This window comes from Microtus oregoni, unplaced genomic scaffold (genome assembly GCF_018167655.1).
Source record: "Microtus oregoni isolate MIOR12 unplaced genomic scaffold, Mior012 000016F_ref0000370, whole genome shotgun sequence".
NCBI lineage: Eukaryota > Metazoa > Chordata > Mammalia > Rodentia > Cricetidae > Microtus > Microtus oregoni.
The window spans coordinates 40,579,495-40,594,286 of NW_024543075.1; the positions used below are offsets into that span (position 1 = coordinate 40,579,495).

The following is a 14,792-nucleotide window of genomic DNA, read 5'->3' on the forward strand; positions in this document are numbered from 1 at the left end:
GTAGACCCTTTCTCTGTCACTCTTTGTTGCATAACTTTTCATGGAGAGAGATGAATAAATATCTCTTCACCCCAGATCAGTGACAGGCCAAAGAATTGATTCTGCCCAAGTCTAGTTTGTTGAGTTTGGGGCTGCATATAGAAGCATGGGAAACTTATGGAAAGCTAGAATAGAGATCCCTCCACAGCAATTATTAATCCCTTATTTATTCTCAGCGAGGGGTCTCATGCGTCCTTTGAGCCTCAAGAGCCATTTCTATGAGGGGATGTTAGTGGGTCCAATCTTGTGAGGGCCTCCTATGGGTAGACACAACTGCTCTGACTTCAAGATGGCAAAAAGCACATCATGCCTGGAGCAGTGTTCTTCAAACAAACTAGCTGGCCTGTTATTCACTATGTAGCCCAGGCTAGACCCAGATTCATGGTAATCTGCCTGCTTTAGCCTCCCAAGTACTGGGGTTACAGGGGTGAGCTGTTACACTCAACTAGTGCTAAGCGTCATATGTCAATCTCTTCCCAGGTGTAGACACCAGGTCTAGCTATCAGTGCAGAGGAGAAGGCTGGTGTTAAGGTGAAGGAGTCAGAGAGCGCCAGTGGCTCACACTGCCCTTATTAATTGGCATCACTGCCTATAGCATCTTGTTTGAGTTTGCCTTTGGGTCTCCATCCCGTCCCAGTGCACAGGGCTATCCAAGTGCTCTGCTCTGTTGTTTATCATGTGGATGATAAATCCTCGAATCAGAGTGCAGCTGAGAAATGTCAGTGGAAGGATGCTGCTGTCTTTCGTCAAACGCGTCTTGGAGATTTATCTAAAATGGGAACACTCCTCCAGGCAGCAATTGGCTACGGCCAGCCTGCTTTCAATTCCTTACATTAGAGAAAAGGACTCAATGGAATCTATTCATGTAGGGGTTTCAGGCTTTTTGTCTTTTGAAATGCCCCAAGATATTTTGAAGAGGGGGGCCAACTCCTACATTCCTGTCATTGGCTCCAGTAGCAAGTACATTTTCTGAAGTTCTGGCCTCCAGACAAGCTCAGTCCCATCTCTGGGGCAAAACACCCTGATGTACAGTGTGAGCTTTGAACAAACCATCCACTTGGTCTTCCTTTACAACCCAGGGAGGGATCTCAACTTTGCTGTGGATTCCTGTAGGGAAACTTACACACAAATGGTCTACAAATCCAGGAGGGAAATGTTTTCATACGCTTTTTAGTGGGGGCTTGATTTCCAGATTTAGCAGTATAAAAGAAAGAGTGACGGCATCTGTCTCACAAATCTGAAGAGACCACGGGGGAAGCTTCTTCTGGCTCTCGGTTGCCACTGAGAAGTCTGCCGATGTTAGTGTCATTGTCCCCAGGAATGCTGACCAGGCCATGCTGAAGTTTGCCGTTGACATGGGAGTCCCTCATATTCTGGCCACTTCACTCCTGAGACCGTCCTTAACCAGACCCAGGCAGCTTTCTGGTAGTGATTGATGCTGGGGCTCACTTTTAGCCTCTCGCAGAGGTGTCTACCTACCACCATTCTGGGTAACACAGAGTCTCACCTCTGCCGAGTGGCAGTCACCATCCCATGCCAGAGTAAAGCTGTTCACACAGTGGGTCTGCCTGGATGCTGGCCCTATAATTCCCTACGTGAGTGGTGAATGACGTCATCTCACGGGAGTACCCATGTTAGGTCATGGCTAATCTCCACTTCCACAGAGACCCGGAGAAGTCTGGCAAAGCTGTGACCAAGGACAGTTTCAGCATGAACTCTTGAGTTTCACCAGTTTCTGAGTTACTGTTCCTTGGCCTAAGGAGGCAGATGGCCTGAAGGCACACAGGTGCCCTCTGTGCCCAGCTGGCAATTCCCAGTCATAGAGGACTAGTCTGCCCAGGCCATCGACTGCACAGGGATGCTACTTCATGGCAGGATGCTGCTCTGCAGATACTTACGCAAGATGGAAAATGAACAGTTTCTGAACGTAAAGCAAAGCAAAGTCACATGACAACAGCAGGCAACACTCTTCCCTCTCACAGGGTGACTGATGGCCTGCTGTTACAGTTTGCTTTCGTTCTGCTCCAGTGTTTTTAGGCTGTGTCTGTGTGTCTGTTAGTTTCCTAAAACTGCTCTATTAAGCTATTGTGATGTGCCTACAGAAATGTGGGGACATCTCTAAGACAGAACGCTCCAGAATTCTCTAGGTCATGGGTTTTGTCCTCACACTGGGAATGGGGGTGGGAGGTGGAAACGGGACATGTTGGTGCACAGCTGTAATCCCAGCATTCAAACGGATCAGAAGGTCTACACAGCAAGTTCAAGGCCAGCCTTGACTCCCTGAGACCCTTTATAAATAAATAAATAGAGAGACAAATAAATAAAATAATAAAAGATAGGAAGAAAAGAATCATGAAAATAACCCCCTTCTCAAAATTATTCCCTCATAGTTGCCGAGGGCAGATGTATGGAATCGTTGTCAGTAGCACCGCATGCCCTAGGAAGCTGGGCAGGACAATGCAAACATACCATGTGCCTCTCCTAATTTGTGGGGGCTCTGATTGTCATTTGCAGACCTTGACTTGTTCCTTGCCTCGGTCTTCACATCATCTCCTTTCCTAAGACTCTCTATCTTCCCTTATAAAGGCAACAGTTGAGGGGTGTACCATAAATTCAGGGCATTCTCATCCTAAGAGCATTAACTTAATTTTATCTGCCAAAATTCAGTACCCAAGTAAGATCACGTTCACAGGTACTGAGAGTGAAGACTCATGTGTATATTTCTGAGAGATAATATTCAATCTATAAAAGCTGAGAAAAGAAAATCCTACAGAAGACAATCATTTGAGTGAGACATAAGCCTGATTCTTGTCATTGAAGGAATTCCTAGTTCTCCTGGTCTCCTGGTCACACGATAATGACCTGGGGTCTACCCATTGGAGTAGTTTAATTTCTGGAAACAGTGCAAATCTTTAAAGCATTGAAGCTGCCAGCGGCACAGAGCCCCTATTGTGTGGTGCGGCCTCCCTTTCCGTAGGCAGGATGCCTATGACAAAGGCGGGAAGGTAGTGCTTGTCCACTGAGGCTCATTCCCTGTTAACTTTTTCTCTTGTAGAAAACAAACAAAACAGGATTAGTCATTTTATTTTCTAGAACAGTGACATACTTCTCTTTTAAAGTATGACATTTAGTATGGACAATAATAAAGAACATTTGTAGCACTGAACAACAAAATTACATATTTAGGCATGATGGAGCAGAGGAAAGCTTACTTAGAATTTTATCTCCTTTTTCTTTTATTTCCACTGTTAGGGTAGTTTACTAAAATAACCACAAAACATCTCTGATATCATTTCCACAACTAAGAGTGAAAACGTGGTCCAAATAACACGCCTCCTCCTCGACGCTTGCTTAGCATCTGGCATGAATCACCCTTTCCAGTTTGTAGGTTGGCAACGAGTCTGTTTCACCCAGGCTGCTGGAAACTCTTACTGGAGTTCCCAGTAAAAGAATAGTAACACAGATAAGTTGTTCCACAGTGGGAAGTCAGCTGTCTATCAAAACAGTGGTAGGGGGCACAGCATGTAGGGGTTTTTCCTATGGACTGGATGCTGTGGATTTCTGGTCGACTCACTCTGGGAGAGACAGACGAATGGGAATAGGCACGGTCTTTTGATTTTCTTTTAGCTCAACCTGAGGCTGTGTCTGCTCTACAGTTCTATACCAGGTAATTCTTAAGATGTATGGCAAAATAGAAAAGGACTTGAAAGACCAGCTGTTAACGCAGTCCAGAGAGTCCATTTTAACAGAAAACATCAGAAACGTGCCAGTGAGAAAGCCAGAAACAACCAATGGCATTCAAGATAGCAACAAACTTGTGTTTTTGTACACTTAGCAGGACTCCACCACAGATACCTATAAGTGCATTAGTGAGGTGAAAAGAACAGACACAGATATTATTTGATTTACAAGGTGTGGTGGTTTGATGAGAATGGCCCCCATATGCTCACAGATTTGAATGCTTGGTCCCCAGTTGGTGGGACTGTTTGAGAAGGACTAGAAGGTGTGGCTTTGTTGGAGGAGGTGTGTCACTGGGGGTGAGGCTTTGAGGTTTCAAACAACCCACACCATTCCCAGTTAGCTCTTTCTGCCTAGTGCTTGTGAATCAGGATGCAAGCTCTGAGCTACTGTGCTAGCCACACCTGCCTGCCTCTTCCCTGCTCTCCACCACGTTAGGTCATAGACTCTAGAACCTTCTGGAACTGTGAGCCCCCAGATTAAATGCTTTCTTTTGTAAGTTGCTTTGATCATGGTGTTTTGTGACGGCAATAGAAAAGTAACTAAGACACAAAAGGAAATCTTTGCCACGGGTAAATATTCAAGCAACTATGTCTGTGTTAGCTTTCTGTTTCTGTAACCAAACAGCCGAGGAAGCCAATTCAGGGGCAGAAAGTTCATTTAGCTTCAGACATTTAAGTTCAGGATTGGTAGTGGCTCATACTATGACTTTCAATCCAAAGGTTAAGTCCCTGAAGGATGCTTAGCTTATCTGGGTGTCTGAAATTGATGTCTAGGACCAAAGACATTTCTTTAATTTTCTTTTGAGATTTACTTATTATTTGATGTGTATGAGTACTCTGCCTGCATGTATGTATGTATGTGTATCATGTGTGTGCCTGGTTTCCATGGCAGTCAGAAGAGGGCCTCAGATCCCCTGGGTCTGGAGTTACAGATAGTTGTGTACTACCATGTCCATGCATTCTGGGGATTGAACCTGGGTTCTCTGTAAGAGCAACAAGGGTTCTTAATGCTGAGCCAACTCATCTAGATATCTTGCATTGTTTCTAAGATTTTGTTCCATTCGATAATCAGAAACATTAAGCCTGCACTGGTATGTGACATGAAGAATTCCAGTTTATGAACAGCCCAGAGACTACTTGGGAATTATGAATCTAACACTGAGCTTCCGTCTTTCTCTCAAGGGGAGTGTGATTCCTAGTTGCTGAAGGCATGTGTTCGTTGAAAATCTAGACTATTTTTTCTGTAGTTTTCCCTCTAGGGGCTGCCTTGACCACTTGCCTATGCTCACAAATCACCTTAGTGAGAGAGGGAGAAATTACAGAGACCTCAGTTTTGTTTTATTTTATGTTGGGACTCAGGAAATGATTCCACAAAGCGTTGTATTTTGACATGTTGAGAATTTGACCTGATGGAGAATGGAAGACCTCAGCGATCTTCTCATGGTGCCTGTCTCCTGCCACCTCTTTTCTTGAGCTCCCCTGAAGCTATTCACAGAAACCACAATTCTTTTCTAACACAAAACATAGAAATTATGGGATGGGGAGATGACTCAATAGTTAAGAACATTCCTTTCTTTCAGAGGATGCAGTTTCTATCCTTGTACACACATTGGGTGCTCTCAACCACCTGTAACTTCACCTCCAGGAGGATCTACTGCCTCTGGCTCTGTGGGCACCTGTCCTCACATGCACATGTCTACTCACACATATGTGCGTGTATGCACGCACACACACATATGTGCACATGCGTGTGTGCGCGCACACATACACATTTTTTTTAAATTAAAAAAAATCTCACAGAAATTAGAAGGGTCGCTCATCTTCTTCAGCATCTTTGTTGCAGGGGAATTTTGCTCTGTACCCAGGAGAAAGACGCCGCACAGAGAGATCAAAAAGGTCTGAGCGGACCTTACCCTTTTGTCTAATCCCACCTCTGGGTGATTCTCCATTCTTTACTGAACATAAGCTTAAAATGAGACAGCTTCCCTTCATGTCTTCACTTTTGAGGTCTTTGTGCCATGTAAAACCTCACTACACACATTTGGTATGCCATTTCAGTCTCACTCTTCCTGACTCCTCATCCTTAATCTGGGATTGCAGGGTTAAAATCCCAGGCTACAAGCCCTTTTCATCTGACTTCTGAGATGGATGGTGATGGGCATCGACCGTATCATTGAGCCTCTGCACTTAGAACTGACCAGACTGTGGCTTACACTTGTCTAGGGTCAGCCACTAAGGTTTTTCTCAACCTTATTCATTTACATAATCTCTTGGGTGACCTGAGACATATGGTGTGTCTAAGCTAGAGACATGGCTCAGTCAGAGTACCTGCTGCTCTTACAGAGGATGGGAAATCTACTTTAGCACCCACACTGGACATAGCTCACAGGTGCCTGTAACTACAGCTTGAGGGGACCTGACACCCTTTGTACACACATGTGTACATGCACATACACACATTTCCAAGTTGTTGGGTTGCAGTATGGCTTAGTGGCAGGTCACTTGTCTAGCATGTTTGAGGTTTTGGATGTTACCCTTAACGCTGCAGTTACCCAACCAACTAATGGGTCAGCCAGCTAATGGGTGTGGTGGTATATGTTTATCCCAACACTCAGGTGTCTGAGACAGGATTTTGAGCTTGAGGCCCAGACTATACAGTGAGACCCTATCTCAGAAACACAGAAACAGGGTTGTGGATGTAGCTCAGTTAGTAGAGTTGTTGACTAGGGTGTAACGGGCCTTGGGGCCCACTCCCAGCACCAGCACAAACTGCTCTTGGTGGTGCACACTTGTAATCCCAGCACTTGGGTGATGGAAGCAAGAGGATGGATGTTCAAGGCTGATCAGTGAGTTCAGGGCCAGCTCCAGCTCCACGAAACCCTGTCTCAAACAAACACTCTTAGTTCATCAGGCTTAGATGGCTCCAGTACTCTGGGGTCCAAAATGAGAAAACCCGAATCCAATATAAATAGTAAAAACCAAAAGTTTCACAATCAGAAATCAGGGATAGACCTTTCACTCTGTAACACTCATGTGTGTTCTACACTGCTCTCCAATGGGTGATCTTCCTACCCCAGTGTGTACCAGTTATGGAGACAGGGGAGTGAAGACTCTAAGCAGGAACCACAGTCACAAAGGAGTTCCTATTCAACCCACAGCTGAGCTATTCCCCACGAAGCCCAAAATAGGACAACCCAAACCAAGAGGAAGAGACAGCATTAAACGAAGCCAGAGGCTAAACGTGGAAAACATCAGAGCATTCCTCACCCAGCCCGCCTCCACACAAAGCCCTGCCTTGGGCCTAGGCACTCCTGGGGCTGTAGCAGAACATTCCAAACTTCCCAGAACTCCGCCCAGCGTGGGGCTCAGCAGCGTTGGAGGCTTAGGTTATGCCTCATCCCTTTAATCCTCCCGACCCCCACAGGCACACAATTTGATCACTCGATGAAGGGAAATGAAAATCTCAGTGGTTCGTCCTTTGCTGTGGGAGAGCATAGGCCTGAAAGAGGCCCCCCACGGAAAAGGGCGGGTTGTAGAGCTTGAGCTAATAGAGGGGAAAAGGGTTTGTGGGGTACTTCTGGGCCAGCCTGCCTCCCCGCAGATCCCGGGGCGGAGTCCTCGAAAGAGCCCCCTTCGGACATCCCGCCCCCTGCTCGGCCTCCTCCTTCTCCCACCGCGGGAGATGCCAACTCCGCCTGGCTGAGTCACGGCCTGAACTGGGGAGGAGGCGGGGAAAGGCGTCCCTAGCCCAGATCGCAGCAATCGGTCGCTGGGAGAGCAGGCAGGGTTGTCAGAGATCATGGGGGAGAGCTCGCTGGAGTCTGGGCCCGTGCCCGGGGCCCCTGCCGGGGGTCCCGTGCACGCCGTCACCGTGGTGACCTTGCTGGAGAAGCTGGCCACAATGCTGGAGGCGCTGCGGGAGCGGCAGGGTGGCCTAGCCGAGAGGCAAGGCGGCTTGGCAGGCTCGGTGCGCCGCATTCAGAGCGGCCTGGGCTCATTGAGTCGCAGCCACGACACCACCAGCAACACACTAGCGCAGTTGCTGGCCAAGGCGGAGCGCGTGGGCTCTCATGCCGATGCAGCCCAGGAGCGGGCGCTGCACCGCGCAGCTCAGGTGCAGCGGCTGGAGGCCAACCACGGGCTGCTGGTGGCGCGCGGGAAGCTGCACGTCCTGCTCTTCAAGGTCAGTGACCTTAGGCACCCCCTCATCCCGCCTTTAGACCACCTAGAGGGACTCCCGCCTTCCACCGGTCCACCACCTCCTGACCCTACGTGCCCGCCCTCAGTTGTGGAACAAACTCTCAGAGACGCACCCACTTCTGACTGCACCCACTTCTGACTTCCCGCATCGTGGCCTTATACCTCTCTTACTCCCAGCCTGGCCAATCCATGCCCTCCCCGCTATAACTCAGGCCAGTCTGAAGATTTGGTCAGTCCCAACCACATGAAAATAACGGCTGTGGTGTTTCTGTACCTCCTCCAAGGGCCCATACAGCTGTTACCTTCTTTCATACCTTACAGATTTCATCTACTTTGCAAACGTGTGCAGCCCACTTTCTCCCTTCCTGCTCATTCCTCTGCTCCTGGCCCCATCTTTCCCACTCCTCTCATTTGTCCAATTCTTGGTGCAGAGGCAAAGGGTGGAGTAGCTTCCTTTGGTGTAACCGCGGGGAGAGAGTTTCAGGCTGGTGCTGGCTAAGTGCCTGCCAGAATCAAAAAGCTGTGTCGTCACATTCAGGAGGAGACTGAAATTCCAGCCCGCGCCTTCCAGAAAGCACCAGAACTTTTGGGCCCCGAGGACCAGTCAGTGCCAGGCCCAGAGCAGCCAGAAGATCAAGCTGGAGAGAGTTCAGACGAGGAGCCGGTGGAGTCCCGGGCTCAGCGACTGCGACGCACAGGCTTGGAGAAGGTACAGAGCCTAAGAAGGGCCCTTTCCAGTCGTAAAGCACAACCCACACCAGTCAAGCCGCCACGCCTAGGGCCTGTCCGGAGCTCTGAAGGCCCACCAGATGGCCAGCCTGTAGCTCAACCCGCTGCACCGGAGGAGTCCTCACTAGAGTCTGCCCTGGAGCCAGAATCTCCTCAGGCTACCAAGGAAGATCCCGAAAGGCCTGTGCTTCAAATCGAGAGTGCAGCCTGATCGCTGGAGCTGCCGGCCCCACTCGGGGTTTAGGCCTTGTCCCAAAATAAATCCTTAAGGCGTGCAGCACTTACACCCAAATAAGGAGAAAATCCTGCATCCACTGCCCAGTTCCGACCCTCCCTTCCTGGCCTTCCAGTCTGGTACCCCGTGTCCTCCGGAAAAGGAGCATTCAACCTAATTTAGGCTCACTGCAATAAAAGTAATTTCATCTAACCCAGAGTCCATGTGAAAGGGCGAGGATGGGCTGAGGTGGGGAGGGCAGTAGGAGGAGTAAGCATGGTGGAGCCTGGAATGGTGGAGAGGCTCCGTGTCTCCTCCATTGGCTCGGAGAAATACCCGGCTGGCCACTTACTGCTTAAACACTTTCCTTGTGGGGACATACATCTAAATGAAGTTTGGGGCCCTGCTGGGGTGGAGGGTGCTGTGCTGTTCTTTGATGAAAATGCCCAGTTGATGTTAACTATTTAGCCTCTTGGATCGCTATCAGAGTGGAGTTTCACAGGGTGCATTCATCAGATTGTTTCCAGTCTTCCTGCTTCTACTGTCTGATGCTCGCCGAGGTCTCTCCTAGAGGCCACATACAATCCAGACCGTTGGGGTGGGGCGCAGTTGAAAAGCAATCCAAAAGTAGCCCTGGGTCTACTTATGCTCTCCTGCCCATAATAAAACACACAAACCACTCCTTGTTTTCAAAAACAAATGAGTAACCTCATAGGCTGAGTCTAGGCTGCTTAGATTTGAGCATCCTTACAAAGACAGCATGATGAACTGACTTCATGCGTGAAATGTAATTCCACAGTCTTCATGTCAATGCAAAAAAATAAAATAACAATAGGCTATAGATGCTTTTTAGATTTTTGTTAGGGTTTGAATCTGAAATGTTCCCTGAAAGCTCATTGCTGTGAGCTTGGTTGCAAGGTTTTTTTTTTTTTATTCATTCTTTCTTCCTTCCTTCCTTTCTCTTTTTGTTGTAGCAGAATGGGTTCTGATATAATAAATGGATTCTTGATGGATCCATCATATGTCACCATTATTGGGAGATGGTGAAAAGTGGGAGGTAAGTCTTAGCTGGAGAAAGTAGGTCGCTGTGTGTGTGCACAGACAGATGGACACTTTATTGCCTGTCTCTGTTTCCTGGATGCTGTGAAGTGAGCATTCTCAGCCAGATATGCCTGCTACCATAATCTGCCTCCCTTCAGGCCAAAAGCTGTCCATTGAAAATTTTAAAAACAAATCATTTCAGTAGAATACCATGAGGTGTTAATTCTGTACCTGTTTCATAATAGAATGAACGACTGCAGTGCCAATTCCTCCTTAAAGGTACACATCATGTCAGCTCCATGGACTTCGAAATATTCTGGAATATTCAAATGCTCACCACCATTTTTGTGGACACTTTCATATCCAGCACAAGCCCGGTCATAATCCCAGTGGGCGTGCCAGGGGAGGGTATCCTTTTAAGGAAGCTGGGCTGTGTGGAAGGCCTGCTGCTTGATGTAGCCATGTTTCTCTCTGCTTGGCCAGTTGGGGCAGAAGTACAGTTGCTCATGACGTCTTCCTTCGGGGTACTAACTGCAGCTGGCCTACACATCTGGCGATGTGTGGCTGTGGGGGACACCAGTGCGTGTGTCTGGATCAGATGGCGCACACAAATGATGTGCAAGTGATTGAGGGACTGCATGTTCTCCGATGTCATCCATGTGACACAAGCTGCCAGTGACTCTAGAAGTTTGTTTCTCTCATATTAAAAAAAAAAAAGCAAACCCATGCATTCCATCACCATATGTGTGTAAAGGTTAAAGGTCAACTTTTAGTGGTTGCTATCTACTTCCACTGTGGGAACTGAACTCAGGTTGTCAGGCTTATGTGACATATACCCACTAGGCCTTGGCACTTTGTCTTCTAATTTAAAACATTTTTAAAGTTTATTTTATGTTTTTTTTGCCTATATGCATGCCTGTGCCCCACGTGTATGCCTGGAGCCCATAGAACCCAGAAGAGGGCATGAGATCATCTGGAACAGGAGCTACAAATGGTTGCAAGCCACCACGTGGGTGTTGGGACTGAACCCAGGTCCTCTGCAGGAGTCACACATGCCGTCGCCCCAGCTCCTATGTTCTTTTGTAACTTTTGATTACGTTCCATTCTGTGCCAACAGTCATTTGTTGAATGCCTACTATGTGGCAGGCTGCCGGGCATAGTTAGAATCTCTCCCTCTCCTGAGTTTTCTTTACTAATGAATGGCACCATCCTTTGCATAGAAACTTGAGCTTTCTGATTGGTTAGATGATTCTGTCATTCCCTGCCATTAGGAAACAGTTATCATGGACTTGATCTCAACAGTATGGTTCCCCTTTAAAGCTCTTCTTTGTGGCCTTTTGCGGCCTTCTTTTACATAGCCAGGGTTAGACTGCCAGTCTGACCACACAGACTCCTGACTCATGCCCTCGGTGTCACCCACCCTTTTCCTAAAGTCCTCTTGTGAGGTGGCCCCTCTGTCTCTTGCTGTGTGTCCTCATGCTACAATAACCCCCAAAATCTGAACACTGAAATAATGCCACAAGTGGAGAATTCCACACCTGACCCCACAGGTCAGTACGGGAGTGCAGGTACACTAAATGTTTTACACGAAACTTCCCTTCAGGCCATGTGTATAAAGCGCATGGGAACACACACATTTGGGCTCGGGATCCAGCCGCCAGAGCTCTCACTGTACATAGGTGCAAGTGCTTTATTGCAGAATCTGGGAAGACTTCTGCTTCTGAGCATTTGAGGGATACTGAGCCTTTGTTATCTCAGTGAGCTACGTGCTCTCAGTCTCGTCTCCTGCACAGCTCAGCAAGGAACACCAGTTTCAGGACCAGACCTTTCTCTTCCTCGCTCCCAAGGCAGCGCTTGCCCAGCCTCCAATGCTCTAGTGGCCCGATTGTGGCTGTGGTTGCTACCTCATCCCTCTCCACAAGACTGGCAGCTTTGCGCTAGAGACTTTTTTTACTCATGGTTTTGTGCTGCGGATGCTCCTTTTGACCGCATGGTGTCACTATTGGGGTGCCAGTGTCCTAGTTGGCGCTCCATCCACCACCCCCTCCCCGTGACTCTGTCTCATTTTGATTTGATTTTCCAGAGATGAGGCAGTTGCGGACGGACCAATTTTGTGGGTCTGGAGCACAGGGGTCCTTTCAAATGGGGAAGCCAGAGGCTCCTCCTGCAGGATCCCAACCATAGTAGTCACACCACCCTGGTTTTACAGCTTCATTGCCCTCAAGAGTCGGCCAGCTCAAAGGGACTGGGATGAGCAGGGTGGACTTTATATATCTTCTATCTCTGTCTTTTCAGCTCCCTAAGAATCCACCTGATTTCCCCTTTTCAACCCACAAACAAAAGGAATATTTCACACATGGAATATCTAGGCCCTTATCTTCTAGAAAGACTTGGCAAATGCCCAAGAAAAGGTGGCCTGTTGCTTTTTGTTCCTTAATTGGTCTACAGTAGCAAACAATTGGATCAAGTTGAAATAAAATTAGTTCTGTCTTTTAGTAACCCATTTTGTTACATTATCTTCTCAATTGTCACAGCTATAATAATTGTTAATATAATTATGAATTCAAGGGCAAGGAGACACAGCACCAGCTGTCTGATAGCCCAGCATAGACACGTCTGCTTTAAGAAAGATCACTAAGTTCCAGAGGTTGATTCTTAGCTCTTTGGGCCAGAAATGGAAATTTATTCGTGGATTCAGCATGGCTTGCCTGATCTGAAATTGCAAAACTCAAAGAAGATTGATTACTTTGAGTTCTAGATTCATTAATTTCCCTACAAAATCTAACTGCTGAGTAAGGGGAAGAACCCAGTCAGAGAAAACACACTGCCACAGAGCCTACAAGGGAAGCCAGGCAGATCTTAGAGCATGTGAGGGTAAGTCAGGTTACCGAGCCTGCTTTCTGATGTGACATGTCTTCTATAGCAATAAAAAATGCATTCATTTTAAGATTTTATTTTAACATTTTATTTAAAGATAGGGAATTTCTCCTCTGGGTAGATACAGGAAATCCTTTGGGCTTTCTTTTGCTGGAAGTGAAAGACTCAAAACCTCAGTCGTGAAGACCCGTCAAAGTCAGTGGGTCCACTAAAGTGTCTTGTTCAATCTTGTCTCTTCTTAGATGGTCTGCATTTGAAAAGCCCAGGGTCCCATGAGCTTACTATTTTCCCCAGCAACTCTATGTTTAGATATTGTAACTTATGACATAGGTAGAGTCGTTTCGAAAGAGAGAACCTCAATTGAGATTGGCCGATAGGCAAGTCAGTAGGGCCACTTTCTTGGCTAATGATTGATGTGGGAGGACCTACCCCACCATGGGCAATGTCACCCCTGTAATTAGTCCTGGGTTACTTGATATGACGAGCTGTAAACTGTGCTATAATAAACCCTTTCCTCCCTAGGTTGCTTTTGCTCATGGTATTCATCACAGCACTAGGAAACAAACAAGAACACTGGCCAGAAACATTTTCTTTACCCTGAGATCAAAATCAATCCCCGCGATTTCCATGTGTGGCAGCTGCTTCCCCTTCAGGGATGTTAGAGGAGACTCACCATAACAGGGTCCACGGGGCTGACTCATTAAGGGTTTCCCTAATCTCTTCGTGACCCCAGGCATTATTTGCTCCTGGGATGTGTTCTTTCAAGTCTTTGCTTTTTCTGTGTGAATTATCTTACTTTATGAAATCTGTTTTAAGTAGGTAGGTGGCAAGGTGCCATTGAAGCATGGTTTTCATACTGAAAGACATCTGGGCTTCATGTTGCCAATTTTCTTCGCCACGGCTGTTATGAGAATTAAAAAAAGACTGTTCAGTTGGGTCTGGGGAATACACAGTGGTAGAGCATTTGCTTAGCCCGCGGTGCTATATTCAAGCCCCAGGACTGGAATAATCTAGCTCTGTTTCTGCTGGGTGGGAGACTAAGACAAGATGATCACTGTGAGTTGGAGGACACCAGGATCCATAAGATCCTGTCTCAAATTGTCTCCCTCTTGAAAAGCACGCTGCCTTTATGGAACTCTCATGAAACTGCCCTTTGTAACAGAAGTTGCTCTATTTGAGAGACAGGATTTCACTATGTAGCCCAGGCTGACCTTGAATTCTCTATTCTCCTGCTTAGCCTCCTGAGTGCTGCCATGCTCGCCTTGTAATACATTTTGGAGTTAAGTGTTCTGTCCCAGCAGGGGCGGCACTTATAGGTGAAGCCTCTGAGGCCTCCGACAGTCTTCACATCAGTCTTATTTCCTCTTGGAGTTCTTGACTCCTGTTGCATTACTTCTTTGTAGGGAGTAGGAGAAGCCTTAAGTGAGAGAAGGTCCTGAGTGAATGTGTGGTTTGAAACATGGGCATAGCCTTGTCGAGGACTCCAAGGCTAAACTGACAAAGCTGTTACCCATATGGGCCTAACTCAAGAGGAATGGCAAAGCTTTCCTTGGGAACTGAAGGGAGTCCAAGTGTTTATGGATGATGATCAGTGTGTGTGTAACTGCAGCTTCCCACTCCAGGATGCTTACTGCCTGAGACTGCTCACCCACAGAGACCTCCTCCATGGGCTAGCCAACCCTCTGTCTGCTGAACCTAATAGACACAATAGGGGTCTAGGTTGGGGAGGTATCAGTTAGAGAACCCCACTAGATCCCACATGTGCCTGTGTGTCTGTCTTTTTTTTTTTTTATTCCCATGTCTGTGTGTCTGTTCCTTCTTCATTCACTGTGCCTAGTTAGGGTTCTTGGTCCAAAGCCATGTGAGTCTTGGCATTTCTTTCCAATTACATAATTGTCTCAAGTAAGTCAGAAATTATGATCATGGGAGTCCCACTGACATGACAAGTTCAC

The 14,792-nt window shown here is 47.3% G+C and overlaps 1 protein-coding gene across 1 annotated transcript; it reads left to right on the top strand.

Moving 5' to 3' along the window:
* The first annotated feature begins 7,482 nt into the window (after positions 1–7,482).
* Cavin3 (caveolae associated protein 3) lies at positions 7,483–9,145 on the top strand. The gene is made up of 2 exons (XM_041667090.1): positions 7,483–7,962; positions 8,518–9,145. Exons 1-2 carry the CDS (start codon positions 7,579–7,581, stop codon positions 8,917–8,919), a joined length of 786 nt encoding a protein of 261 aa, XP_041523024.1. The 5' UTR covers positions 7,483–7,578; the 3' UTR covers positions 8,920–9,145.
* The last annotated feature ends 5,647 nt before the right edge of the window (positions 9,146–14,792 follow it).

What these genes read in the sequence shown, in the direction of transcription:
- Cavin3 (XM_041667090.1), top strand. Translation starts at nt 7,579, where the DNA reads ATGGGGGAGAGCTCGCTGGAGTCTGGGCCCGTGCCCGGGGCCCCTGCC. An exon ending in TGCACGTCCTGCTCTTCAAG is followed by an intron (nt 7,963 to 8,517) that starts GTCAGTGACCTT and finishes CGTCACATTCAG; the next exon opens with GAGGAGACTGAAATTCCAGC.